We start from the raw sequence: 26572 nt of genomic DNA, 5'->3' as shown, positions 1-26572 counted from the left end.
ATGTACCAGCCATTGATCCAGAGGTGCAGAAGGAGAGAAATAAATGTTTGGTTTATTTAAAGTTGTCAAGTTTGGGGGCGCCTCGGTGGCGCAGTCGGTTAAGCGTCCGACTTCAGCCAGGTCACGATCTCGCGGTCCGTGAGTTCGAGCCCCGCGTCAGGCTCTGGGCTGATGGCTCGGAGCCTGGAGCCTGTTTCTGATTCTGTGTCTCCCTCTCTCTCTGCCCCTCCCCTGTTCATGCTCTGTCTCTCTCTGTCCCAAAAATAAATAAACGTTGAAAAAAAAAAAAATTCAAAGTTGTCAAGTTTGTATGAAGAGGGGGAGGAAGGACGGACTGATTGGGAAATGCCAAACACCTGTCTCTTGCCTCCCCTGCCATGCCATTTGCCGTCCGCCGTCCCCCGTCCCCCAGATACTAAATTCAAAAGTATATATTTGTGTCCGGCCCTTTCACTGTCTCTCCGGCTGGGCTCCGTGCTGTGCTCTGTGGCGAACGAAGTCAAATCCTATTCTGATCGTGAAACGCCACTGGGGGGCCCCCGGAGCTCCCGTGAGCGAGTAGGACTGGGTAACGGTAGTCCCTCTGTTAACGGCCCTCACTGGGACCTGGTTTTTCTCATTTATGGAACCAGAGGGCTGCTTTAGAGAACCTAAATTCCCCTTTAGCTTTGAGAACCGTGGTGTGAGTGAGGATAGCTTTGTACAGTACGTATGGGAGGTCTAGAATGACCGTGGTTCAGGAGGGGACCGAGGGAATTTTCCTACTCCGTAATACGGACCCAGGTCATTGCTTTCAAGGGTCTTGAGTGCCTTTTGCTCTGGCCCTATTAGTTGTAAGAGTCTTATGTGATTAAGTAATTTTTATCTTCCTGTGGTATCTGTCATGATGGGATTGACTTGAACTGTCAGCCAGGTGATTTGGATGTACTTCTGTAGGATTCTCAAAAACGACTGTCTCATCCCCTTCCTGTCTGCACCCAGAACCATCTCCTCCTCCTTTGCCTCAGTGTCATTTCACGCCTTCTAGCAGCCAACCGAGACAGAAAGTTTGACAGTAAATTACATTTTAAGTGAAATGGAGGTTCTTGCTGGTGAGTAGCACGAGGGACGGTTTTGGGGGTTTTGTTTGTGTTTGAGGCAATAGAAGGCAGGAGAGCAGAAACGAAAGTCGGCACAGGAAACATAGAAGGCAGACCATTAGGCAGTCAAGAGTTGGTTACTCTGTGTTGGTTTCAGCATATAAATGGTTTGGCATCGTGAACAAAACTAAGGCTAGCTGGCAGGCAGTTTCAGATAGGGAGGGACATGCCTCAGGAAGTGGAGGGCACGCGGAAAGCCTGTCAGGAGGAGCCAGGGTCCGTTCCAGGTCCGTAACCTGTTTTTCTGACCGGTGCTTAGGAGATTTAGGTGAATTTAGCCCTGACTTCGGGTTGCTCTCGAACGCATCGAGCCATGTGATTATTTGAGAACAGAGTGTCCCCGTTGGTCAGTTCCACGGGAAACCCGGAGATCGCTGGGCCCTTCCGGGGTCTTGTAGCCCAGCCGCTTGACACCCTGGACTGCTCATCGTCCTCCGTGTCGCGTCCTGTGTGGCCTGCAGGGGTGTGCCTCGGCCGGCAGCTGCTTGCTCGTCTGGTCCGTCCCGCACGCGCACGTGACCCCCTAGCGCAGGGCTGCAGCCAGACGGACTTAGGTTTTCTGAGGAACCCCGTCTGGAGAAGACCGCTTGTGGCCACAGGTACCTCGTAGAGTAGTCGACCTGCGTGGGAGTACGGGTGCTCCCACAGTTCTGCGGGTGGTTTTTAGATCATTTTAGTGGTGGTTCTCCGACAGCCTGGTTAAAGACCTTCAGAGTTGTTCGAAGGACTTGCACTCGTCTGCCCGTGAGGGCGGGCTGGTGTGCTCGTTGGTCGAAATGGAAAGTAATACGGGGCGTTGCCCATTTGTCCATTTGTCCAGTTGTCCATTTGCTGTCTCCGGGATGGGTTCGAAGTCTTCCTGATAGCCCTGCTTACCAGCTGTGAGAAGCTTTACTGAAACAGGAGCCCGTGGGAAGTTCGTTCTCCAAGGCGTCAGCCTGCTTTCCTAGCTCCGGAAGTCCTCTAGGGGTCCTGTCCAGTAAGCAGTATTTTACCCATTCAGGATCTCACGTCTTCCCTCTTCTTTGTTCTAGTACTTTCCCTCACTGTTGCCGGCCAGCTGACTCCCTTGTTCATCTCTTTGAACCCAGCCTCCTTACGATCCTCTGTGTAGGCTCCCTCTCACTTTGCCGTCCTTCTCTGGATTCTTGCCTGCCTATGGTAGTATTCTGCTTTTCCTTTAGAAGGCTGAAATCACAGCATTCCTCATTGTCAACTCCACATCGTCGTCAACTCCAAAACCCCTTCACAAACAGATCTTACACTTCGGCGAGAGTTTCTGTACTCTAAAGTGCCGTAGCGTGTCGTTTGTACCCTGCTAACTTGCATTAGCATAGCGACGCCTTGCTTAACTGTTGGATGCATACGTGTGTCTTCTAGTCCCACTGGAGTCTCCATTCCAGAACAGCGGTCAGGTCTTCTCTCTCCTGTTTTTCACCACAGCACCTGCGCACGCGGCACCTAGTAAGGAGTCCTTGGTGAGAGACTGTGGCTTGAAATTTCACTGAAATGTTACGAATACGTTTGTGATAGCTCACCTAGAAAAAGACTTCTGCTGCTTCCTGTGCTGGAGTTTGGGCCAGATCTTCCTGCGATTTTAGAGTTCTCAAGTTTATGAGACGTGCAGTTTGTAAATGTTGGAGTAAGGTGTGGTTCAGATATTTTTTCTTCTCAGCCACTAATAGTTTTTTCCTAACACCTTATCTGAATAGCAGTCTACTCCTTTTGTTGTTGGCAGATTTAAAAACAACAACGACAAAAAACTTTATTTGGGAAAATAAGCCAAAGGCAATTGACGTGAGAAGACATTTTGAAATTAAGGTCCAAGTACCTTTGTCATAGAACATGTTTTAGTGGGAACACAACTTTAGAAAAAGGGCTTTACCAGTGTAAGCCTTTCTTGGACCATGATCGCATCGTGTGTGACTCTTGCTAGCGGTACAGCATTCCGAAGGCATTATGGCTGGTTTTGTTACGGAAGCCTTTCAGCTTCGACATCACCAGTTCAGCAACGCCACCATTAGAGTTGTGGTTTTTGCCCTTTTTGTTTTCTGAGTGCACCTCTCAAAGATGAATTTGACATGGATATTAGGGCATCAGGGTGTATTTCAGGACCTCTTGGGGTACTCGATTTGGGGGGTTTCTAACTGCGCACATGGAGAATGTTCTGTTTATGGCATGATTTTGTTTGCTTCATCCTCCCGAAGCTCATTGCCTTGCACTCTTCTGGCTCGATTGTGCATGCTCTGGAAAAGTTCTTGTCGTTCTGACTCTCAACCAGACCAGCTCTGTTGTAGATCTTTTTGTACCGTCCAGATTTACAGGACTAGTGTGAGCCTGAGGCAGACAGCTTCGTTTGAGTCATCTGGTCATTTCTCAGTTAACGAGGTAACAGTGAAAGAAAAAAAAAAATCAAAATACAGTTGGCAGAAAGAGAAGTTCTGTCTCCTGGCGATCGCTGTTACTTGTGCAGTAATGATTTGTCAGGATCGCTGGTTATTCTCTTTTATTAGGTCTGGCTGTTTTCAGGTTATTTCTTGCCTCACGATTTCTCTACAGTGGCCCAGGGATGGCGGATAACTAAAGCGAATGTTTTGATTTCGTTCAGATTTCGGCCTATTAAGGGAAGGCAAGAAGAACTAAAGGAAGTCATTGAACGTTTTAAGAAAGATGAACACTTGGAGAAAGCCTTCAAATGTTTGACTTCGGGCGAATGGGCACGGCACTATTTTCTCAACAAGAACAAAATGCAGGAGAAATTATTCAAGGAACATGTAGGTTTATTGATAAGATTACTACTATTTATCTGTGTGGGTGAGAGCAGAGTAAACTAAAACTTAAGTTTTAGTGAACGCTGAAACTTTTAAGTCAGTTTTTCATAAAGCTGATCAATGTGAAGATCTAATAACACATCAGATCATTTGTATAACTCTCCAGAGAGACAACTTGGTCATCTGGAAGTGAAATTCTCCATGAACTTTCAGAGGAACATGGCCAAGCCGTCAGGTGCTCAGATACGTGAAGTTGTAAAATCACAGAGTTTGTTACTTAACGATCCTAAATGTTTCACGTTTCGGTGATGATTTGCTTTTGGATTCTGAATAAGTCTAACGGGATAAACAATTTAATACAAATACCATTATTTTCTTCTGTTTTAGGTATTTATTTACTTGCGAATGTTTGCAACTGACAGTGGATTTGAAATACTGCCCTGTAATAGATACTCATCAGAACAAAATGGAGCCAAAATAGTTGCAACAAAAGAGTGGTAACTATTACACTAGTATAAACCCGTAATATACTGTCAGTTAAAGTTCTCTCTTAAGTTACCGTTGAAGTGCTAAGAAAGTTGTGGGAAGGAGTGAAGCCAGAGCCTTGGCCCAGTGACCTGGGTCAGGACAGTGGAATTAGAAATCTGAGTTGAACCAGATCCCGTCTCTCAGCCCGCGCACTTTGACCGAGTCGGAATGCTGCTCGGTGGTGAGGCCGCCGAAGGAGTCCAGGTGCCGGGGCTGGAGAACCTGGCTTCCGTGTCCCGGAAGGCCTGCTCTAGGCCCTCCGTGTCCTGCTGGCCTAGAGAAAGGTTGGGTGTGAAGTCTTAACGATCCTAGGAACTTCACAGGTGGAAATGTCCCGCCGAATTGCCTGCTTAAGTGTACACGTGTACATGTATGTGCCAACTTGAGTAAGGGTAGTAAAGTTGAGGCCAGCCAGGAAGGGTAAAAGCCATTCATGAGAGAATGTGTGATCGTTTTTTTCCTCTAACGCCCGTTCCTACCTCACCTCCCAGAAGAAGGAACGTGTTGCCCTTCTTATAAGCTGTCCTCACGTATTTTTTATAACAAAAACGTTAGGATCAGGTACCTGAAAATGGAAGGGGCAGAGAGCAGTATACCCAGGCCTCTCGGGTGGGTGCGCGTGTGCGTGCGCGAGCACCATCAGTTTGGACAGGTGCACGTGCGCGAGCGCACGTCGTAGTGTATTGAGTCCGCTGATCCACTCCCCCAGCTCCCGGTGCTTTCGGTGGACGTGTAGCTTTCTGGTCTTGTAGTCTAGAGCCGCACCGTCCAGCACAGCAGCCACCAGCCACTTGTGCCTCTTGGGCCCTTGAACGGTGGCTAGTCTGTACTGAGAAGTACCGTAAATGTGATTTACGTGCCAAGTTTTATGGTAAAGTGTGTTTCCCGTTAATGTTTCTTCTACTGATTACCTGCTGAAATAGTAGCGGGGGCCTCTCGGGTTCAAAGACATTACTAAAAGTAATTTCACTTGTTTTTTCTTTACTTTCTGATTGTCATTACTAGAACGCTGCAGACCCCACGTTTGGCTTCCGTTACGTTTTTCTTGGATAGCGCTGTTCTAGAGGGTGGTGTCCTCATTCCGGGTCCCCGTGACCTTTACTACTACTACTGCTTGTCTCTGTCTCCTCCGTCCACTCTCAGCAAGTCGCATTTGGTGTAGCAGATATTTGAATCCTCCCTGCCTGCAACACGCTGTACTAGGGACCGTAGGGGACTCGGAGACGAGGTAGCACGGCTTCTGGCCTGGAGCACCTCCCGGTCTCTCTCGTAGGGCTAAGGCAGCTGTAGGGCGGCTGTGGCCCGAGGCCGTCGGCCTTCCAGGGAGGATGAGAGCGTAGCCCAGTGAAGGTCCCAGGGGGTCAGCCAAGATGCACACAGCTAGGTCTTCTGGATTCCCGGTATTTATTGGACAGGCTTATTTTATTAAAAGAAGCCTTGTTATTTATAATTACTAGTAATTTTTAACATGACATATTTTAAATAGGAAACGAAATGACAAAATAGAATTACTGGTGGGTTGTATTGCCGAACTTTCAGAAATTGAGGAGAACATGCTGCTTAGACACGGAGAAAACGACTTCAGTGTCATGTATTCCACAAGGAAAAACTGTGCCCAGCTCTGGCTTGGTCCCGCCGCCTTTATAAACCACGGTAAGCTGCGCTCCTCGGGTGGCCGTGCGAGTGGCGGGCAGTACTGCTAAGACGCAGCAATGACCTTGTCAGACTGCGTGGAACCTCGTCTCCCTGTAGAGGAGGCCGCAAATAGGACTTCCTTATTTTTCCCCACCAGCGTATTAAACAAACAATCCTGTCGCTTAACCTGAGACCTAAACTTCTATCAAAAGTTGTGAAATGATGTGGAAAGCTTATTTCAGATTTCTGTAATTGTTCGTGTTTCAGATCTTATCTACAGTTAATTGACTTTATCTTTTGGACATTTTTCAGATTGCAGACCTAACTGTAAGGTAAGCATAAACTTTTTTTTACTGCAAGTATTTTGTTTCTGCTGCAGGTATGAGTTTCTTAATGAGTTCATTGTATTTCAGTTTGTGTCAACTGGTCGAGATACGGCGTGTGTGAAGGCTCTGAGAGACATTGAACCCGGAGAAGAGATTTCTTGTTATTACGGAGACGGGTTCTTTGGAGAAAATAACGAGTTCTGCGAGTGTTATACTTGCGAAAGGTATGCGTCAAGTAAAATGTCCAGCTTGTGTGTTCTTGTAACCGCCTGATGATTATGGGCGCCAGCTAACATTGCTTCCTTCTCCTTTAGACATGGTGGGGGGGGGGTAGTCTCTTACGTTCTGTAGCTTTGGTCCGATCAAATGTGCATAAAAATCGGGGGATACAGAGCTCTTTGGGGGCCGTGGCACCTGAGCCTTTAGAGTTTTCTTATCACCAGCTGCTGCTTCTGAGTAGATGAGAGTACCAGCGTGCCTAAAGAGAGGACGGGAAATACCGTACACGTGTGTACACGTGCATATCCACGCGTGTGCACACAGACACCCGCAGTGCCAGAGTGGGGTTGCCCAAAAATGGCAGGTGACATTCACTTCTGATAATCATGTGAAAACACTGAACTTGTCCTGTGTCTTACCAAGCCGTGGCTTCTGGATTTTTTTTTTTTTAAGTTTATTTTTGAGAGAGAGTGCACGCATGTGAGGGAGGGGCAGAGAGAGAGGGAGAGAGAAACCCAAGCAGGCTCTGCACCGACAGGGCAGAGCCCAGCACGGGGCTCGATCTCAAACCACGAGACAGTGACCTGAGCCAACATCGAGGGTCAGATGCTTGGCCTACTGAGCCACCCAGGTGGCCCAGGATTTTTTTTTATTATTTGAACATAGTTGACACACAAGGTTACATTAGCTTCAGCTGTACAGCTCAGGGATTCAGCATCTCTGTACATCATGCTGTCCTCACCACAGGAATTTCTACGTTTTGATGCACGTACTCTTCAAGATTCCTAAATTCTGTCTCTGAATAAGGAAGCTCCTCTTGTGACGCATCAAGATTCTGGAGTCCTTGTAGAAATCCCCCAAATCTGACTTAGCCAGACTGCTAGCTCACACTACTCATTGGAGTGATTTCTGCACCCAGGAGCTCATGGAGGTGACATCACACGCTTGTCTTGCTAGTCCTGCAGGAAAGCTGCTGTTCCCAGGCAGTGCAGACTTGCGTGGGTCACCCAGGGGAGCCGACCTGGACTTGTTGAACCCATTTTTCTTTTTTAAGTTTGTTTATTTTGAGAGAGAGAGCACGAGCATGAGAGGGAGAGGGGCAGAGAGAGAAACCCAGGTGGGCTCTCCACCATCAGCTCAGAGCTCAGAGCTCAGGGTGGGGCTCAAACTCACAAACTGTAAGATCATGACCCAAGGCGAAACCAAGAGCTGGCCTTTTAACTCACTGAGCCGCCCATGCGCCCCGAGCTCATTTTTCTCATCTTGTACTGAGCTGGGCACTTTGCTAACCCTGACTCATTCAGTCTCCACAGCCATCTGTGAGAGAGAGAGTAAATAGAAGTACGTCCACACTGCAAGTACAGAAACTGAACTGTCTGAGCCCGGGGCAGCCGAACCTTGGCCCTCGTTCTTGCCACTTTGTGCCGCTCTTGTGGGTGGGGGGAGGGCTGTCCAGTAGCACCGCTGCTCCCGCTGAAGTCACCCAGCCGCTGGCCAGCCTGCGGAGGGACTCTGAACGCCCCAGAGGTCCCGCTTCCCTTCTTCCCAAGTAGTGGGAAGTGTCCCCCTCTGTCAGGCGAGAGCAGGGGCCTGGAGTCCTGTGCCGCCCCAGCTGTTTCTCTCCCATCGTCAGGGTCCTCGCCATAAGGAACTGCAGGAAACCTGTTCCTGACGCTGCTGAGGTTTTGCCCCCCCTTTTGGGAGGGGCAGTAAAAAAAATCCTTCATGTTCTACGTAAAAAGTGGTTTGAACATTGGTTAAATCTTAGACCAGTCCAGAGAAAGACCTTTAATCCACAAAATAATTTAATTATACTTGAACAATGCTTCAGACTCATTATCTCGAGACAACCTAGGGTAGCGGTCAAGTGCCTGAGGTCTGGAGCCTCCCGGAGTTGAAATCCTGTGACTGCACGTCATTAGCTATGTGATCTTGGGACACTTTAACTGCTTTTTGTGCCTGAATTACCCATCTGTAAAACGGAGAGAACGTTAGCAGCGGTCTCACGGGGTCGCTGTGAGAATCACGTTGGTTACTTCACATGATGTGTGTAGAACGCACAGTTAACACTCAGGCCTTATCTATAGAATTATTTTGTGGCTTCTGGTTATTTGCCCTTTAGAATATAAGCTCCATGGAGGCTTTTATCTTTTCCACTCATACCCAGCACCCGGAACACTACTTGGCACATAGCAGGTCCCTGGCGAATGAACGAACAGTTGAATGAATGGACACACAGTATGCTAAGTAAGCTTTTGGAGGCTGTCCTGAGAAGGGTGACCACCTACTCGGGCTTCCGAACCAAGCCTGAAACAGCTGTGTGACTAGTCTAGAATTTCATGTATCATCATGTTCCTCAGGCAGATTAGTTCTCCTCTGTGAGCCTCAGTTTCTTCTTACTGGTCAGGTGGGGGTGATCCTGCCTACTCCACAGGGTTATTAGACTGAGGAATAGACACATGAGCAGATCCTTTTTTTAAAGGAAAAGCTTGACATTAAACAGCCATAGCTACCGTCAGACCATTTGAGCAGTCTGATTTAAAGTTGATTGCAGCTATTCTTGGGAGTTCTCAGGAACACCAAAGAGGCTAAGACTGGTCAAGAGGACTCACTCAGCTCTTCCTCAGGTATCAGCTGAGGAGCTAACTCCTGTTAGGTCTCGTGCGCGCAGGGTGAACCAGGCTAGCGCAGTGCCAGCCGGGAGCTGCAGGACGTCCCAGGGCCGGCTCTGTGAAGAAACGGTGAGCAGAAGGCTTATGGACATTCCGAGATGATGGGTCAAATCTCCTGGATGCGTTTGATGCATATTTCTAGCTCTGACCATCCTGACACAATAGTGACTGTTCTGCATTCTTTTTTTTTTTTTTTTTAACGTTTATTTATTTTTGAGACAGAGAGAGACAGAGCATGAATGGGAGAGGGTCAGAGAGAGGAAGACACAGAATCTGAAACAGGCTTCAGGCTCTGAGCTGTCAGCACAGAGCCTGACGCGGGGCTCGAACTCACGGACCGCGAGATCGTGACCTGGGCCGAAGTCGGCCGCTTAACCGACTGAGCCACCCAGGCGCCCCTGTTCTGCATTCTTAAGTACTGCTAATTTTACGGTAGAACACTTGAGCAGTAAAGTCTAACGAATGACCCCAAAATAGGAAGGATTAGATTATTTTTAAGCTTATATGAAAATACGTCTGATGAAGTTAAGAAAAAATGTCTGAAGTGTAGCTTGAGATTTGTTTTAACACATACTAAAAGTTAGGAGGGAACAGTTGTGACCAACACTCGATCGTGGCCCAGAAATGGACAAATGGGTTATGGGATATGAATGGAGGCCTGAGATAGAGGCAAGTGTGTATGAGATCTTAACATCGCATGTGGAGAAACGATTTCTATCACAAATGATGTTAGTATAATTCATTATGCATCTGGAAGAGAAGCCAAATTCAAGGTGGATTAAGGATTTAAATTTTAAAATACAGTGCAAAATGATTAGAAAAAATCGAGGAGGCTTTCTAATGTTGGAGTAGTGGAAATGTTGTATGTAAAAGAAGACAAGAAATGGTGAATACGAACACGTTTGGTCAAAATCAAAGTCAAATGATGAACCAGAGAGGCAACGGCACCCATCTGGCAAAGCGTTAATAATCCTAATAAGAAAAAGCTCCTAGAAGCTCACAAGGAAGAGACAGACTCCGAGAGGAGGGCAGGGTAAGGAGGATGCCACACAGGAAACGAGGGCCGTAAAGCAGACGACGGAGACAGGAACCAGGGATTCATTGTCACGGTCAGAGCGGCGGAATTTCAGAGTTGTACCTTATAGTGCTAGTGAGGATGTGGAGAAACGGGCCCTCGTACACTGTTAGCAGGCATGACGTGAATTGTCTGGCCGTGGTTGTTAAAAATAAGCGCGCCCTTTTAGCTGGCAGTCAGTCCCGGGCGGAAGAATCTAGCCTGTGGAAATAGCAGTAGTTAGTAAGGATTTGGTTTCAGAGCAGTGGAGCAGTTAGTGTCTGTGGTGGCCAGCAAACCCAAAGACGCCCTGCAACTTCCAGGAACCAGCAACGAGGAGTGATCGAATCCATCACGGATTGTTTCTTCAGTGGAAAAAGTACACTCTTCAGAACACACACGTTCAGTTGAGATTTATCCGCCCGTTGTGTAACGGCAAAGCCGACTGCGGAGTAAGATGGATGGTGTGCTCCTGTTTTGGTTTTGTTTGCTTAAAAAGATCCAACGGTGTAAACCGGTGTGCGAGACCGTGGCGGAGGATAGCACACTGGCAGACGGTCCCCCACCGGTGCCTCGGGGCCCCGGGGGTGCGGGCTGGCTGGCTGTCAACTTGTGCTTCGTGGATTTAGGTCCTAGCGTCATTCTGCGAGTCACGGCAGCAGGAGCAGGTCTTTCTTCCTTAGGAAGAAAACGTCAGGGAAGTAGACAGCAGGGGAATGGTAGAGTTGTAACGAAAACAAAAAACAAACAACAAAAACAACTCTCTGATTTCCAGATAAAATAATTCCACCGTGATCATTTGTGGTGAAGTGTACTTTAAATATGGCCCATTTTTCTAGGAAGGAACCAAAAATGTTACAAGTTGTGGGGAAAAGGCATGAAATGTCTGAAAATAATGCATTACTCCCTTAATCCCTATGAAATGAAATCACCTTTGACATTTCCTATTTTCCGTTCTGCACATACTTAAGTGTGGAGTGGAGGGGAACTGCTTGCCTGCCTTGGTGACGATCACCTACAGGTTTTAGCGCAATTTCTCATGCACCTTCCAAAAACAGCACTGAGGCAGCCACACGATAAGCTTGTCATGATTTTCACAGAAGTGTTAATGAAGATGGAATCCCAGATATGTTCTAGAAAGGTGAAACAAGCAAGAATGCTTACCTTGCTTGCCGGAAGTCGTTTTGGCAGTAGGTTTAGGTGTGTGCCCCCTGGCGATGAGACGTAGGACGGCAGGGAGGGACCCTGTAGGCGCCAGCATCTCTCCCAGGCTGGAGGGTGCCCACAGTTGTGCGGCGAGTTCAGAAACCGCATTGGTTATACGGCTTTTCTTCAACAAGCTGAGGGCAGGCAGTGAGGCAACTCCGGGAAGGCAGTTTCGGCCCAAACAAGTTTCTCATTTTTTGCATGTGATGTGTAGCACTTTTTTATAACCTCATTAACTTATTCTTCTGAATAGAGCTGAGTAGAAATGTACCATTACACACTGAGTCAAGTTAACGTCTGCAAAGCTAGGCTAATTGAGAATGATCAGAGCCTCTGCGAGCACCTTCACTTCAGAAGAACTTACATAAAAACATAAATTATTATTAGAGTGGACTACAGATCATTCTTGCCCCGTGGTAAAAGCAAGTTTCCGACGTCTTGTATTTAGTCATATTTTGTTAATTGTGGTTATCTCAATAACTTGAAAGAAATTAAACAGTTTTTCTGGGGTGCCTGGGTGGCGCAGTCGGTTAAGCGTCCGACTTCAGCTCAGGTCACGATCTAACGGTCCGTGAGTTCGAGCCCCGCGTCAGGCTCTGGGCTGGTGGCTCAGAGCCTGGAGCCTGTTTCCGATTCTGTGTCTCCCTCTCTCTCTGCCCCTCCCCCGTTCATGCTCTGTCTCTCTCTGTCCCAAAAATAAATAAAAACGTTGAAAAAAAAAAACTTAAAAAAAAAAAGAAATTAAACAGTTTTTATTGTCCCACAAGTCAGATTTTCACTGATACAGTGTAGCCACCTTATACGGGATGCCAGTTAGGGTTTCTTTGTATCTAATGTTGAATTCTTAAGTAATGGCTTAATTTACGGAAATTCTCTGGTTTCTTTTTTTAATCCCTTAATTCTTTTTTTTTTTTATGTTTATTCATTTTTGAAAGACAGAGAGCACAAGCAGGGGTGGGGCGGAGAGTGGGGGGACACAGAATCCGAAGCAGGCTCCAGGCTCTGAGCTGTCAGCACAGAGCCCGACACGGGGCTCGAACTCACAAACCACGAGATCACGACCTGAGCCGAAGTCGGATGCTCAACCAGGCACCCCTAATCCCTTAATTCTTGATGTCAGTGTTGTAGTATTAAATTGTGTAGAACAGAGCTAGAATCTAATTAACAGGTGGGTTACTTAAGCCACAACGCAGACCTGACTATTGCACTAACCAGTTTTGAAATTGACGAATTAGTTCTTTTCACCTAAGCGTGGACTTCTACAGGGCCTGGTGGTTTCTCATGGGCAGTTAGTAATGAATTGACAGTAGTCCAACAATTTGTTACTTTACGTCTAGAGGGTTTTTTGTGTTAATTTTATATACAGTTTTAATTCTTCCTCGAGTCCTAGACCGGGTACATTTCTAGTGATGACTGAGGCCTCATCAGTGCACCACAACTGTTGACTTGATGTGGCCTTGAGCCCTCAGCAGCTGAACTTGCTGTCAGTAACGCTGTTTAACCTGTGCTGTTTTCTCTTTCAGACGGGGAACCGGTGCTTTTAAATCCAGAGCGGGACTGCCTGCACCTGCTCCTGTTATCAATAGCAAATACGGACTCAGAGAGACAGATAAACGCTTAAATAGGCTTAAAAAGTTAGGTGACAGCAGCAAAAACTCAGACAGTCAATCTGTCAGCTCTAACACTGATGCAGATACCACTCAGGAAAAAAACAATGCAAGTAAGTAAGGGAGATTTGATAAGCATATATCTTCGTTTTTCTTTTTTTCTTTTTTTAAGTATTTTCACACAATTATCTTTCTAAAGTGTGCTTCACTTCAGTAGTTTTGATCTTTTAAATCTTGAGAGAAACCCTGGGACTCGTGTGCTTCAGCAGCACTGCAAGGTTCTAGACGTGATCTGAGCACAAAAGCAGTCTGTGTCCCACCTCCAGATTCAGTCCTATGCCCTCGACTGAACTGTCTGCTTTTCTTGAATACCTGGTAACTGGATATTACGTTCTTCGTCATGTGTTCCAGGGTCGTCCTGTGTTTGAGAGACACATTTTCAAGGTGTTAGTTTGACTGTCATGATGGCATTAGGTCCTACGGGAAGACGGAGGACTGGGTAGAGGCGTAGAGGCGCGCACGCGTCCCCGTGCCAAGCCCCGGTCCGTTAGCACCCATGACGCGAACTTGGGCAGTTCGTAGCTTCTGGCCTCGAGGCCTCCACCTTTTTACTGCTTGCTTGCCCTTTTCAAAATGAACTGAACCAATTCACCAAACCGCCAGTTCCCAGACTCAGAATTGGGAGAGAGGAGCGTTTCGAAGGTTGCTATACTAGGACATGTGTCAGCCACTACTGAAAACAGCGAGAGGGGTGAGAAGAAGCAGCAAGCCTTAAGATGCCAGTTGTATGAGGGGGCAAGACCATATGCAGACTGGAGAAAGAGAGAACGGAGAATAAAGAAAAGAAAGCGAAGAAAGCCGAGCCGGGCAAAAAGGAAACGCGTCGTGTCTGTGGAGCTTTGAAGTCCTGGAACCAGTTTCATGGCTGCCGGTTTCCTCTGGGTAACACCGGTTTCCTCTCCTTGCCGCTAAAGCTGTAGGCTCGTTAGTCCGCTGGTTTCTGACAGGAACAAAGTCTCAAAGTTTTGACTCCGTGATCCCTAGGGACACCCGTTTCGGCGCGCCGAGTATCCACGGCTACTTGGTAGTGCCTCTGTGCCTCCTTAAGTCTGGCTGTGCTGGGCTCCTCTCCCTGTCTTCGGATGTTTTCAGCCCAGCACAGGTGCACCCCTTCCCTGCAGAAAACCCTGGAGCAAAGGGACGGCAGCTCCCACGATGGTGAATGCCACTGCCGTGAACCCTGCACCTGCCTGCCGCCGGGGGCCGGGGGCCGGGGGCCGGGGGCCGGGTGTAAGCCCAGTAGTGGAAGAGCAGTGATGCGTTCCCACTCCAGCCCTTACTGTCCCAGGTGAACAGAGAGCGAGCAAGCAGTTAGCCCGTCATTCACTGTTGACTGTTGGTTCTAACAATAAATGGAACATAACCAATGTTTTGTTTTTGGAGTCTGGTTCCTTGGTGAAACTGGAGACTTGTGAAGCCCGGTTTAGAAATTCGTGCATGAAACACTAAAGAGCGCGGCCACGGCCACCACGCTGCCCACAGCGAATGGCTCTGTGACACGGGGGGCGTTAGCTCTATGCCGACTGTATACATACTGAACTCAGTACACCACAGAGTCTAAAAGAGCGTAAGATAGACAGCGTCTGGAAGTGTACCATGTGACCAGCTAGGGAATATTTATTAGTAAACCAAATACTTCTTAAAAGCCCGCTAGTTGTTGAAGAGATACGGAGATGTGTGGGACTTGGGCCCTCCGTCAGGGAGCTTACGCCTTAGCTCCGGGATACGACGGATGCACAGGTAGTTACGTAGAACCCTCTAGAAATGCCATGGCTCGAGTTCAGAGCGAACAAGTAACCCCTTTGAGCTGTGGTCCCAGCATTACCGAGTAGAAATGTGTTACTTCCCAGTGACTGCTTGCAGAGGGGGCTGACTTGGTTCAAATTCCCTTTCTGCAGAACGATGGTTTCGAGTACTTGGAGGGTCGAGGTAGCTAACTTTGAGGGCCGTGTGTTAGCGTTGACAGGCGTGGCTCCGTGCTCTGGAGGAGCCAGAGGCTTAGCACCGGTCACCCCTCAGGCCACCCCACACGAGGATACATTGACAGCAGTATTCCTGCAAGCCCCCCCAGGTATTCTCTCAGATGGCATTTCTTTTGGTGTTTGTGTCTCGACCATCATCCCTCCCCCACCCCCGCCCTTGAAAGAAAGACTTTCTGAAATGACAGCCGGCGGCAAAGCCCGAGCTGCCCAAGCCTCTCCCAGAGGAGGCGGGTGTAATTGCCACGTGTGGACCCAGGGGGCCCTCTCCGTGTGCAGTTGCCAGTCTTCCCTGCAGTCTGCTGAGAACTCAGGGGGCACGGAACTGCTTGCTTGGAACAGCTTGTGTATTCTTTTTAAAGAAGCATTTCTGCCTAGTCGGGAGAAAAATTACAATCTTCTGTGCACTCTCTTTTGAAAGGTGTCTCGAGAGCCACGAGTTGACTGTTGGCTTTAGCGTCTGGAGACAGGAAACAGCAACATCCACTTTCACAAAAATTCGGTCCACAAGCCTGAATGCTAACGCCATTGTTAGAAGATTCTGGTTTTTTAGGCCTCTTGTGCCTCCGTGGCTAGGCCCCCCCCCCCGCCCCCATAGTGCTGTGAAAGGGGATGTGAGTCCTGTCACAAGTTGGGGTGAGGCCCAGAAGACAAGGCCAGTGCCATAAGCTTATCCTAACTCCGGAGCACCTGTCCTAGAGATGGTGGACCGGGCCCCGCTCTAACTCAGCTGGCACGGACATCGCTGCTGGTCTGAACGCTCTTTGCTGCTAAGCCTGTGGGCTCCTTCGGAGGCCCTTCCGACACCCTGTTCGGGCAGCCACGCCAGTCTGTGTCGGTCGTGTGAGGTTGGAAGATGCCTGACAAACCGGAACGGAAGCCTTTAAAGTCTTACTGAGGGTTTTCTGGATCTTCAAGTGCTGAAGATGCCAGGCTGCGGATGGCCCTCGGTTCACGCTGGTAGCGCTCGTCTCGGGGCTTTTCCAGTACAGGGCACGGCCCGGGCGCGCGGAAGGCTCTGGTGTCGTCTTGCCGTTCTCGTGTCTGGCTGTAATTGTTGATGCCCACGCAGGGCTGCCTTACGATTTGGAGGACCCCCCCCCCGGAATGGCTGTGACGACCGTTACCCGGGAGTTGGGGCTGGCGCCGTGACTCTGTGGTGCGCCTCAAGGCCGCACCGATAACGGCGGGTCCGGAGCCACAGGCCTTAGTCCAGATCCCATCTCCTCCACGTCCCAGGTGGACGGTCTTTGGCACGCTTGTCCCTGTGTGCTGTTCACGTAGGTGCAGTGGCACTCACTGCAGAGAATGTGTATTAGGATTGAGGTCACGCTAATTTGGCCACTTTGCACAGCACCCACTATGTAGTAATTGCTGAGAAAGTGTGTCTCCACCTGAAATTACCGTCTTGGGTTTACGCATGTGGGATTTGTCCCCGCCTCCAGGCAAGAGAGTCCCCCGTGGCGCTGAGAGTAGGGCAGCTGCCGGGGGTGTAGCTCACGCCCGCCGGTCCGAGCCCTCTGGACAGGCTCCCGTTAGCCTGCATTGTACCGACGATCTGTCCCGCCTGCGCCGCTGTCATCCTCGAGCCCCCGACGACAGGGTGGACCCGCTTGGGAGAGTGAAGAGCCCTTGGCGCCCGTGCCCAGCTTGTCTGTGTCTTTTCTGCCCTTTGCCCTGATGAGCATCCCTTCTGGCTTGGCTTTCGATGAGATGATGCTTTTAAAACAAAAGACCAGGCCGACACATACGTGAACGTGGACGTGAGATCTCTGTGTTGAAGTCACACGTAGCCTCACACACGGTCCATTTTGTGCCGTTGAGAACACAGAAACAATAAAGCGCTCTCCGTCGGGTGGTTCACCGCCACCAGCTAAGCAGAGAATCTGTTGGAAGCGGGGGTGGATTCGGAATCCTCATAAAATGAGACACCTCTAGTGGATTAAAATGAGAGCCAGAGTCAGGAGACTCTCAGGTGCTCTGAAAATACACGGCAAGGTTGACCTGCCATCTACAGAGAGTCAGGAAAGGCTCCCTGAGCAAAGCATTTCCCAGGCTGAGTCTTAAAGGGGACGAGCGGTTGGCCAAGCGAAGCAGGTTCAGAGCAGAGGGAGTTCATCAGTGGAGATCCAGGGGTGGCTGCGGGACTCCAGTAAGCCAAGTGCATCACGGCTGGAGTAGAAGGCGGGAAGGAGGGATCTGACCGTTGTTTAAAGTTTTGGACTTATTCTTGGGGCATTAGATCACTGATGAGTTTAAAGCCCAGAAGTGACGTGTCATACTAGGAAGGCCACTCTGGCCACACGGTGGAGACTGGAATGTCCGGGAAGCAGTGGGAGAGATGAGAAAAGGTAGGAGACCGCCGCCACAGCTCAGGCAAGGGATCGTGAGCAGAGGGCGGTAGATGGCTCGGGGGCCGCGGCAAGAGTGGGCTCCGCAGGAGGGATGTGGCAGCTGGTGGGGTGAGCAAGGGAAAGCAGAAGTCCAGGAGGACCTCCCGGTGTCTGCTTGAGCAGCTGGGTGGATGGTGGTGGTGACCTGAGCGGGATGGAGAATTTAGGAGGGGAAGCAGCCGCGAAGCTTGATGGTGAGTTCAGTTTGGGCATGTTGACTGTGAGGAGCCCATCCTCACGGAAGGATCTAGATGCCAGTGGGTATTTGGTGATCCGGAATTGTAATCTAGGAGAGAGTCTAGAGAAAGTGTTTCGGGAGCTGCCAGGGCATCGGTGGTAAGAGCCATGGGGCGGGGGTGCTTACCACTCGGCGAATGCGGGTAGTTTCCAGAGGGTCTAGGACAGCAGAGGCCTGAGGGGTGCAGTTGAAGGGGCAGATGCAAGGCCAGGAGAGAGTGCTGTTGGGGGCAGCCAACGGGACGGGAGTTTTCGGGAAGAAAAACGGTGAGCAGCGTCACATTCTGCGGAGAAAGCAGAGGGGGAAAGGGCTGAAAAGTGTTCGCTGGATTTCACAAGCAGGTTTTCCAAGGCCGACCGAGGCTGCCTCCTCAGAGGCACAGGCTGGACCCAGACTGCGGGGGACTGCCGCCAAGCCTGCGGTGTGCACGTTTGCACCGTGAAGGGGTTATTGCGGTGCAGAGTGAGAACAGGCCAGAAAAAGGGAAAATCAGGCGAGAACAGCTAAGCTTGGTCATAGGATGGCCCTCGAGGAGTCGTGGGCCGAGCAGAGGACTCGCGGCACGTCGGAGACGGCCAAGTGGCGGACGCTCCCACGCGTTTACATCCACAGGCACGTCTGCTCGGTCTACCTTGTGGGAAGTCTTGTAAAAGAAATCCTTTAACAAAAGAATGCCCTGCGTATCCTTCTGCTTAAAAAAACAACTTCTGGCTACTTGCATAATTCCAGTTCATGCACCTCAGTTGTTCTCCGACTGGACGGCATCCAAACCACTCCTCCTACCAAGTCTAAAACCCAGTGGCTGCCTTGGTGGTGGCCCACGTGGATGAGCACGTTCTCGTTCTCGCCAGAGGATCTCCTCCCTGGGAACTCGGCTGGTTTGGGTGCCCCAGAGCAGTTCATGAGACACCCTGCCCGAGTACAGAGCCTTCTGTTCTCGGTGGTTTGATATTTTTGGAAATGGCTCGTAATGCATCCTTGCTCTTCTGTCTCAGTGGAAACTAATGGTGACTTGTGCAGCCATGTGGAAGGAAGGACAGTCGCCCTGGCAACCCTTGGGCATGTAGTGGGCGGCAGCGTTAGGCAGCGTGCTGGGTTTACCCACAGTCGTTTTTACTCTCTCCCTGTTCTCTGGTGAGAAGTGGGGATCGTTAGTTGGGTCATCTCAGGCTCCGTAGTGAGTGACTGAAAAGTGTAGTTAGGGGGGAAAGGTTTTCAGGTGGGGGGTGGGGGCACCAAATAACTGAGAAATTGACTCGTGTAAAACACTGCACACATAGGTCCAAACCGTAAATGGAGAGAAGAACAAAGATGAGCAGAGGTCCGTGGCAAGGTCAGAAAGAAACTCTGGGGGCAGCTTAAACTCGAGTCACACATAAGCCTTTTGAGAATCTGGTCAGCTCTCCTGTTGGTCCGCGGGTGGCCGTCCCCAGTAGGGTCGTCGCAGCCTTTGTGTCCTTGTCTGGAGAACGTTGGATCGGATCTCCCTCGGTCCCGAGAGCCTCGCTAGCAGCGTGCTGCTTTCCTCCCGAGTTTGATCGTTGGCGGCGGGCAGTCCCTGGAGGGACGGGGCCAAGTGAGTTCTTCAGCCCTCGGAAGCCTGCTGGTCCTCAGGGAGTTGCAGGGAGAACGCGCGGTGCGGTTCTTTGTGGGCCAGTGTCGTCCGGGAATCACAACATGTGCTTCTTAGGGTCTCTCTTGCTTGTTTGAAACCATTGTGATAGGATGTGTCCGTTAGAGCTCGTTAGTAATCTATTTCCGTTCTGTATTCCCTATCCCAAAGCAAGTGGTCTGCTTACTTTGAGTTCCTGAGGAATGGATTTCAGAAACCTGTTTTGAATGAGGGTGTTAAGAATTTGTGAAAGAAAAACCGCTCTTTCTCTAAGCTTACTTCAAACTCCGGAGAAGAAGTACTTAGCTGGGACAGGCATCACGATAGATTGTGGACAAGCTCAGAGTGAAATCCCGGTCCTTGCTGTGCGAAATGCAGAGATGCTCCTTGAATCGGAGGCCGCAGTCGGGGAGTAAAAGGGGAGCAGAGAGGGGGTGCCCGTGTGCCTGGCAGAGAGCGAACGCGTCCGTCTGGCACGTGCCGGTGTAAGCCTAACGTTTCGTAGCTGACAGGGTCGGGCATTGTTGTGTTGAGCGCTCCTGCGTTACCAAGCCTGCTTTTCATCCTTTTTTTTTTTTTTTTTTTTTAAACTTGCAGCTCCTAACCGAAAATCTTCAGTTGGTGTGAAAAAGAACGGCCAGAGCAGAACGTTAACAAGGCAGTCTATGTCAAGAATTCCAGCTTCTTCCAACTCTACCTCATCTAAGCTAACTCATGTAAATAATTCCAGGGTACCAAAGAAACTGAAAAAGCCTGCAAAGCCTTTACTTTCAAAGATAAAATTAAGAAATCATTGCAAACGGCTGGAGCAAAAGAGTGCTTCAAGAAAACTCGAGATGGGAAACTTAGTACTTAAAGAGCCCAAAGTAGTTCTGTATAAAAACTTACCCATCAAAAAAGATAAGGAGCCAGAGGGACCAGTCCAAGCCACAGTGGCTGGCGGGTGCTTAACCAGACACGCGGCCAGGGAGCACAGAGCGAGCGCGGGGCGAGGCGCCCCGCCGCCCGGGGACAGCGCCCCCGGCACGTACCCCACCCGGCGGTCGGCGAGGACGAGGGCGAATCCCAGGGAGGCTTCCGACATCAAGCTGGAACCGGACGCGGCGGACGGCTACAAAAGCGGCTTGACCGAACCGGGCCCGGACAGCCAGGAGCAGCCAGTGCCCGCGCCGCGGGAGGAAGATCTGGGCCCCGGAAGCGCACAGAAGGGGGAGGCCAGGTGTCAAAGGAGCGACAGCGGCGCGTCCAAGAAGAAATCCCGACAGGGGAAACTTGTGAAACAGTCGGCGAAAGCCGAGGAGTCGGCTCCGGGCCAGGGTTCCCCTGGGGAAGCCAGCGTGGCGCCGGAGGTGCTGGGGTCCCGCCCGGAGCAGGGCGAGGGCGGTGGCTCGGAGGCCACGGCCGGGACCTACCCGGACTGGGCTCCCTCGCCCGGCGACGCTTCCCTTGTGACGTCCGAGAGCTTCAAGACAAAAGACGGCTTCAGAACTGCGAAAAGTAAAAAGAAGAGGCGAATCACACGGTATGACGCACAGTTGATCCTGGAAAATAACTCCGGGATTCCCAAATTGACTCTCCGCAGGCGGCACGACAGCAGCAGCAAGACGAACGACCAAGAGAACGACGGAGTGAATTCTTCGAAGATCAGCATCAAGTTGAGTAAAGACCACGAAAACGACAACAATCTCTACGTAGCAAAGCTCAATAACGGGTTCAACTCAGGATCGGGCGGCAGTTCCACAAAACTAAAGATCCAGCTGAAGCGGGACGAGGAAGGCAGGGGGCCGTACGCGGAGGGGCTCCGCGAGAACGGGGTGTGCTGCAGCGACCCGCTGTCCCTGCTCGAGTCCCGCATGGAGGTGGACGACTACAGTCAGTACGACGAGGAGAGCACGGACGAGCCCTCCTCCTCGGAGGGCGAAGAGGAGGACGAGGACTACGAGGAGGACGACTTCATTCCCCTCCCTCCCGCCAAGCGCCTGCGGCTCATCGTCGGGAAGGACTCCATAGACATTGACATTTCCTCCCGGAGGAGAGAAGATCAGTCTTTGAGGCTCAACGCGTAAGCTCTCGGTCTCGGTCTTCCCTCGGCCCGGGAAGCCTGCTTGAGAGGAATCAGCAACAATTCCAGTCGGTTTCTGCGCGCCTGAGACCTCGTGGAGGCGGCACTTGCCCTTCTCTCTTCTCGGCCTCATACTGTAGAAAGTGTACAGCATACTGACTCTGCCGAGGTCTGATTTGTGCAAATTTTTATTGTACTTTTTAAACAGCCTTCGTACGTGCAATTCCGAGTTAGAGGTAAAAGCCCCGTTGTAAAATAAAGGCTCAAGCAAAATTGTACAGTGATAGCAACTTTCCACACGGGACGTTGAAAACAATAATGTGGCTACACAGTTCTCTTTTTTCTTTCTTTCTTTTCTTTTCCTTTTTTTTTTTTTTTTCTAACCAAGAGCATCGAGTGGCTCTTTAATATATGACTAAACAATAATTTAAAACAAATCATAGTAGCAGCATATTAAGGTTTTCTAGTATATGCTAATATCACCAGCAACGACCTTTGGCTTTCTGATTTATTTGCTAGATGTTTCCCCCTTGGAGTTCTGTCGGTTTCACACTGTTTGCGGGCCCGGGTGTGCTGTTTGTGGCCTTGGTCAAAAGAGCAGACCATCGGTTGGGAGTCGAATTGGCTTCTGTAAAAAACAAGGGAAAAACGAAAAATAAAAGGTACAGCTCACTTTTCAGCACGGTGTATGGACGAGGGTAGGCAGTGTGCGGGCTGGGTTTCGATGCGGCGTATTTATTGCTTGACATGTAAATTAAAGACCTTGTATTTAACACTTTTCAATCCTTTTAGATAAAATTGTTCTTTGCAAGAATGATTGGTGCTTATTTTTTCAAAACTTTGCTGTGAACAATGTGATGACAACGAGCAACATTTATCTAATGAACTACAGCTCTCTTAATTTGGGTCTTCGAGATTTCTGTTGCACTTGTAAAATGCTACAAGGAATATTAAAAACTCTATTCACTTTAACTTATAATAGTTTATGAAATAAAAACATGAGTCACAGCTTTTGTTCTGTGGTAAAACCTATAAAAACGTTTGTCTCTGAAAATTCAATGTAAAGAACCGAAAACCATGTATATGTTGTAAATATTTGTGTGTTGTGAGAAATTTTTGTCGTAAGAAATTAAAAGAACTTACCAGGAAGGTTTTTAAGTTTAGAAATATTCATGCCAATAAAATAGGAAAGTATAAAATATATAGTTTTAAGCACTGCATCAGTGAGCGTTCTCAGCTTATGTTAGTTTATGTATGAAAATATCAAAGATTTTTTTTTGACTCTGTTATCAGTTAAACAGAAAGAGGAGTCAGATTTAATTTGTTTTTTTTTTTTTTGAAGCACTTTGAGAAGAGAAATTAATTTTAAGTAACTTAATGAGCAAATTTTTGATTCCTACTTTATGTTCAAAACCAACCTTTCGTTTCTGTGGATGATTTTACAAACCATCGGACAAAGCATTTGGGAATCTGCATCTGTAGCAGGTGTTTCACGCCAGGGGGTCTCTTTATTTCTGGGAAATGTGTACATGTACTTTCAGATAATACCGTGTTCCGAAGTAAAATCAACTTAGGGGATTTGTGTAGTGTCTGTAGAAAAGTAGCCCATGTCTTAAAATATTAAAAGGAATCTGCCCGTAACGAAAAGTCCAGTGGAGAAAACCTCAATGCTTACTGTTGTTTCTGGTGGATTCCTACCAGCCTCCAGGTTCTGGGGACGTCATTTGAGTTCCTGAAAACGACTGCTAACGGGTTCCAAGCAGAAATTAATAATACTCATAAAAGCGTTTGAAACTTAGAATTTGGTTTCTCCTCACGTTCTTTAAGGACTTACTTGGTGGTCTTACATCGTCTCGTTCCCGTCTGTCGTGTGCACGTTAGCCCCTCAGGTATCCCGCGGACGCGTGTGCACACTTGCACGCGCTCACACCCCCTCTGCACCGCGTGTCGTCCTTCACCTCGCCCCACGGGGCGGCCCCCCGAGGCCTGTCCCGAGGCACGCGGAGCGCGTTAGGGACCACGTCCGGGCCTCGCGCTGTCCCTCGTAGGAGAGGCGTGCGGCCCGCGCCACTAAGGACGGCCGGGCGCGGACCCTGCGTCTGGAAAGCCCCAGAGAGCGGTGGGCCGCCTCCGCCACTCCCGCCTTAGTTTGGAGCGTTGCGAAGAGGTTCGGAGACTAAGTCTCAAAACCTCCTCTTGAGATACCAACAACAGCCGTTTCAGGAATTTCCATCTTAAGGAAGAAGTCCCAAGGTCCCCCGTTTCCCGCCTTTCTCCACTTTCCAGCTTCATTCTAGTAACTTATTTATGTCTGTTTTAACTTGATGGTGGCCTCGTCTTCTGAGGCCGACCTCCCCGTGGGTCTGAGCGGTGGCGGCCGCCACCCTCCGGGGAGACCCCATTTCCGTTTCTAAAGTTCGGGGCCTCGGGGCCGCTCTGGCTCTGCTCAGAGCTTCACTGTGGGGCCTGGCCAGGGCCACACGCCGGTGACCACTCGGAAGAGGGCTGCGTTCAATACGGCTTTTAGCTCGAGCTTATGCAATGATTCGTAACAGATTTTGGCGTTGTGTAAGAATCAGGAAGCGATCAGAAAAATACATGTAAAGTTTTCAATTTTCAATCGTTTTTCAAATTACTGTCTTAAATTGTTTTGCTGAGTTGTAATACTTTTGAGATACAATGTATTCCTTGTACTGAAAGAATTGAAAAAAAAAAGGACTTTTTCAGCATTTGAGGTAAGTTCTTTAACGTTTCATTAAAGACATTTTTTACAAATATTTTGTACATGCACTTGCAGTATTGAGGTTAATCATTTTAATAAATTCGGAAATTAAAACAGTTTGGCCGGTGTTCGCTGTATCTGAACGGAGAAGGTCCGAGGGGTGACTTTCTCCGGAAGGTTTCCACGTAAAGTAGAATTTGTAAAGCTTTTCAGTGTCTGCGAGCGTGGCGTCTTTCTGAGCCCTGGTCTCCGTTTGCTTCTGACGCCCCCTCAGTGTAAAAGATGGGGGGGGGGGTGCCTGGGTGGCTACGTCTGTGGGGCGTCCGACGCTTGGTTTGAGCCCAGCCCGTGACCTTGCCGTTTGTGGGTTCGAGCCCCGTGTCGGGCTCTGCGCTGGCCGTGCGGGAGCCTGCTTGGGATTCTCTGTCTCCCTCTCTCTCTCCCCCTCTCCCAGTCGCGGGCTCTCTCTCCCTCGGAGTAGATAATGATAACAACGAGGGGAAAGGGCTCCTTATCTCGGCGGGGAGGCTCCTTTCAGACCACACGGCCCTCGAGCCAAGACCCCGCTCCCGAGGACCCGCTCGCTCCCCTCGCTGAGCTGGACAAGACTGGCATGCGGAGCTGGCCTGGGTCCCTTCTCCCAGTTACTGTAGCAAAACCTAGTCGAAGGAGGACGCGGGACCCACTGGCTCGAGTCCGGGAGCCGGAGCCGGCGCAGCCGGGCGGCGTCCGCGTGGCCCCGACGGGGCTGCGGGCCCCCGACCTCTCTGTAGTGCCCGCGAGTCTGCGGGTGCCAGCGCGAGCCAGGCAGGCGGGGCGGGTGCTCGGGCCTGGCGTCCGCTCTCGGCTTTCGTCTCTGAAACGGGTCCCTTCCCCTGCCCAGCGGCCAGCCGGCGTGCAGCACTCTGCCCGGGGCCCTGGCGTGATTTCTGTTCCTCGAATGCCAGCTCTGTCACTGGCACGCGCCCCGCTGTGCTGGCCGCGGGGCCAAGTGGAGTTCTGCACCCTCGGAGTTGTGGTAAGCGTGGCCCTGGCCTGCGAGGGAGGGTGACACGGCCTCCGGCTTCTCCCTCAGCGGCGTCGTGGGGGTGTGGGCACAGCTTGCACCCGCTAGGGGTGAGGCCCGGCGCGGGGGTGGGTGGGTGGGGGGAGCGGATTTTGACTCTCAGGGCGGGTGGACGGGCAGGATTGGGAAGGGGGTTCCCACCAGGGCCGCCCCCGCCCCCTCTTACCGTCTGCGCCTCCCAGGGATGTAAGTTAACGTTCATGGAAACAGCTGGAAAGTTTCCAGCCTGGAGGACGGCAGACGGCCCCTGGCCTCGGGCCAACGGTCTTTAAAAGGCGAGTGACTGTTACCAGGTCCTCGTCAGATTTGTGAGTCTTTCTGCTGAGTTCAGTAGATCCTGACTTCCACCTGTTGGGGGCAACCCGCCCCGCTGGGTCTGCTCACACACCAGAAGGCTGGCGGGCAACGCGCACACGGGCGCCCGGTCTGAGACCCCGAGCGGCACCATCCGGAGGGACGGCAGTGAGGTGACGTTTCTTTAACGTTTGTAGTAGTGCCGGGGGTGGGGAGGCGGGGGTGAGAGGCCTCCGTGTGTGTGTGTGTGTGTGTGTGTGTGTGTGACGGGTGTCACTAAAGCCCTGGGAGCCGGTGAGGTGACCCAGGGGAGGTGGGCAGACCACCCCCGGGCCCTCCTCCTGACCCGGGAGAGAGCGGGCACTTCCTGGAGTAGCCGGACTGCGGGGGGGAGACGGGAGTCTGGCTGTCAGGGAGGGAAGGATGGCAGCTGGCATGGGGGGTGGCGAGGAGGCGATTCTTCTCATTAACGAAGGCCACGTGGTGAGGCGAGAAGCTTCTGGAGGGGACGGGCTCCCAGAAGGGAAGGGGTAAAGTTATTCAGAGTCTGGTCTTCGTGCGGGTCCGTCTTCCTTGGTGACAAGTGGGGGGGGGGGCAGCTCCGGCACGAGGTTTTCCATTTTGTCCACAAACAGGAGGCGAGGTCACCTGGGAACGAGGGGGAGGGGAGAGTCCCCAAAGCTTAAGGAGCGCGATGGAGAGTCGATACCGAGAAAGGAAAAGCGAGCTGACTGTAGAAACCTGATAAAATTCGTTCCGGAAATCTTCACCAGTCACCTTCTAGGTGCCAGTCGATGTCCCAGGCACCCACCGGAACCAAGGCCAATGGCAGCACTTCTCAGCCCAGGTGCGAGGCTCTCAGCCGGGTGGGGGTCGCAGAAGGCAGAAGGATAGGGCTCGGGTGGGCAGGAGAGAGTGTGAGGGAACAGGAGATGTGTCCACGGCCTGAGTGGACCCCTGGCCTGGCCTGGAGGTGCTCCTGTGGTCAG

The 26572-nt window shown here is 50.5% G+C and overlaps 1 protein-coding gene across 5 annotated transcripts in view; it reads left to right on the top strand.

The window, feature by feature from the left end:
- The window catches only part of KMT5B (lysine methyltransferase 5B), a 59381-nt gene extending 35044 nt beyond the window's left edge, over window positions 1–24337 (top strand). For 4 of the 5 annotated variants that reach the window (XM_047072357.1, XM_047072354.1, XM_047072353.1 and 1 more), the window contains 7 exons: window positions 3748–3913; window positions 4298–4407; window positions 5925–6091; window positions 6386–6405; window positions 6487–6623; window positions 13074–13270; window positions 20037–24337. In XM_047072357.1, coding sequence (XP_046928313.1) covers window positions 3748–3913; window positions 4298–4407; window positions 5925–6091; window positions 6386–6405; window positions 6487–6623; window positions 13074–13270; window positions 20037–21505 — 2266 coding nt within the window. In that variant the 3' untranslated portion in view covers window positions 21506–24337. Of the gene's footprint in view, window positions 1–3747; window positions 3914–4297; window positions 4408–5924; window positions 6092–6385; window positions 6406–6486; window positions 6624–13073; window positions 13271–13568; window positions 14585–20036 lie in introns of those variants that run through there. The other variant, XM_047072358.1, reaches the window with a different exon arrangement.
- Window positions 24338–26572: the final 2235 nt, after the last annotated feature.

Source organism: Lynx rufus, unplaced genomic scaffold (assembly GCF_022079265.1).
Source record: "Lynx rufus isolate CCGP_SWC_20201006 ecotype Redwood Valley unplaced genomic scaffold, mLynRuf1.p SCAF_9, whole genome shotgun sequence".
Taxonomy (NCBI): Eukaryota; Metazoa; Chordata; class Mammalia; order Carnivora; family Felidae; genus Lynx; species Lynx rufus.
This window is presented reverse-complemented; position numbering and strand designations above follow the sequence as displayed.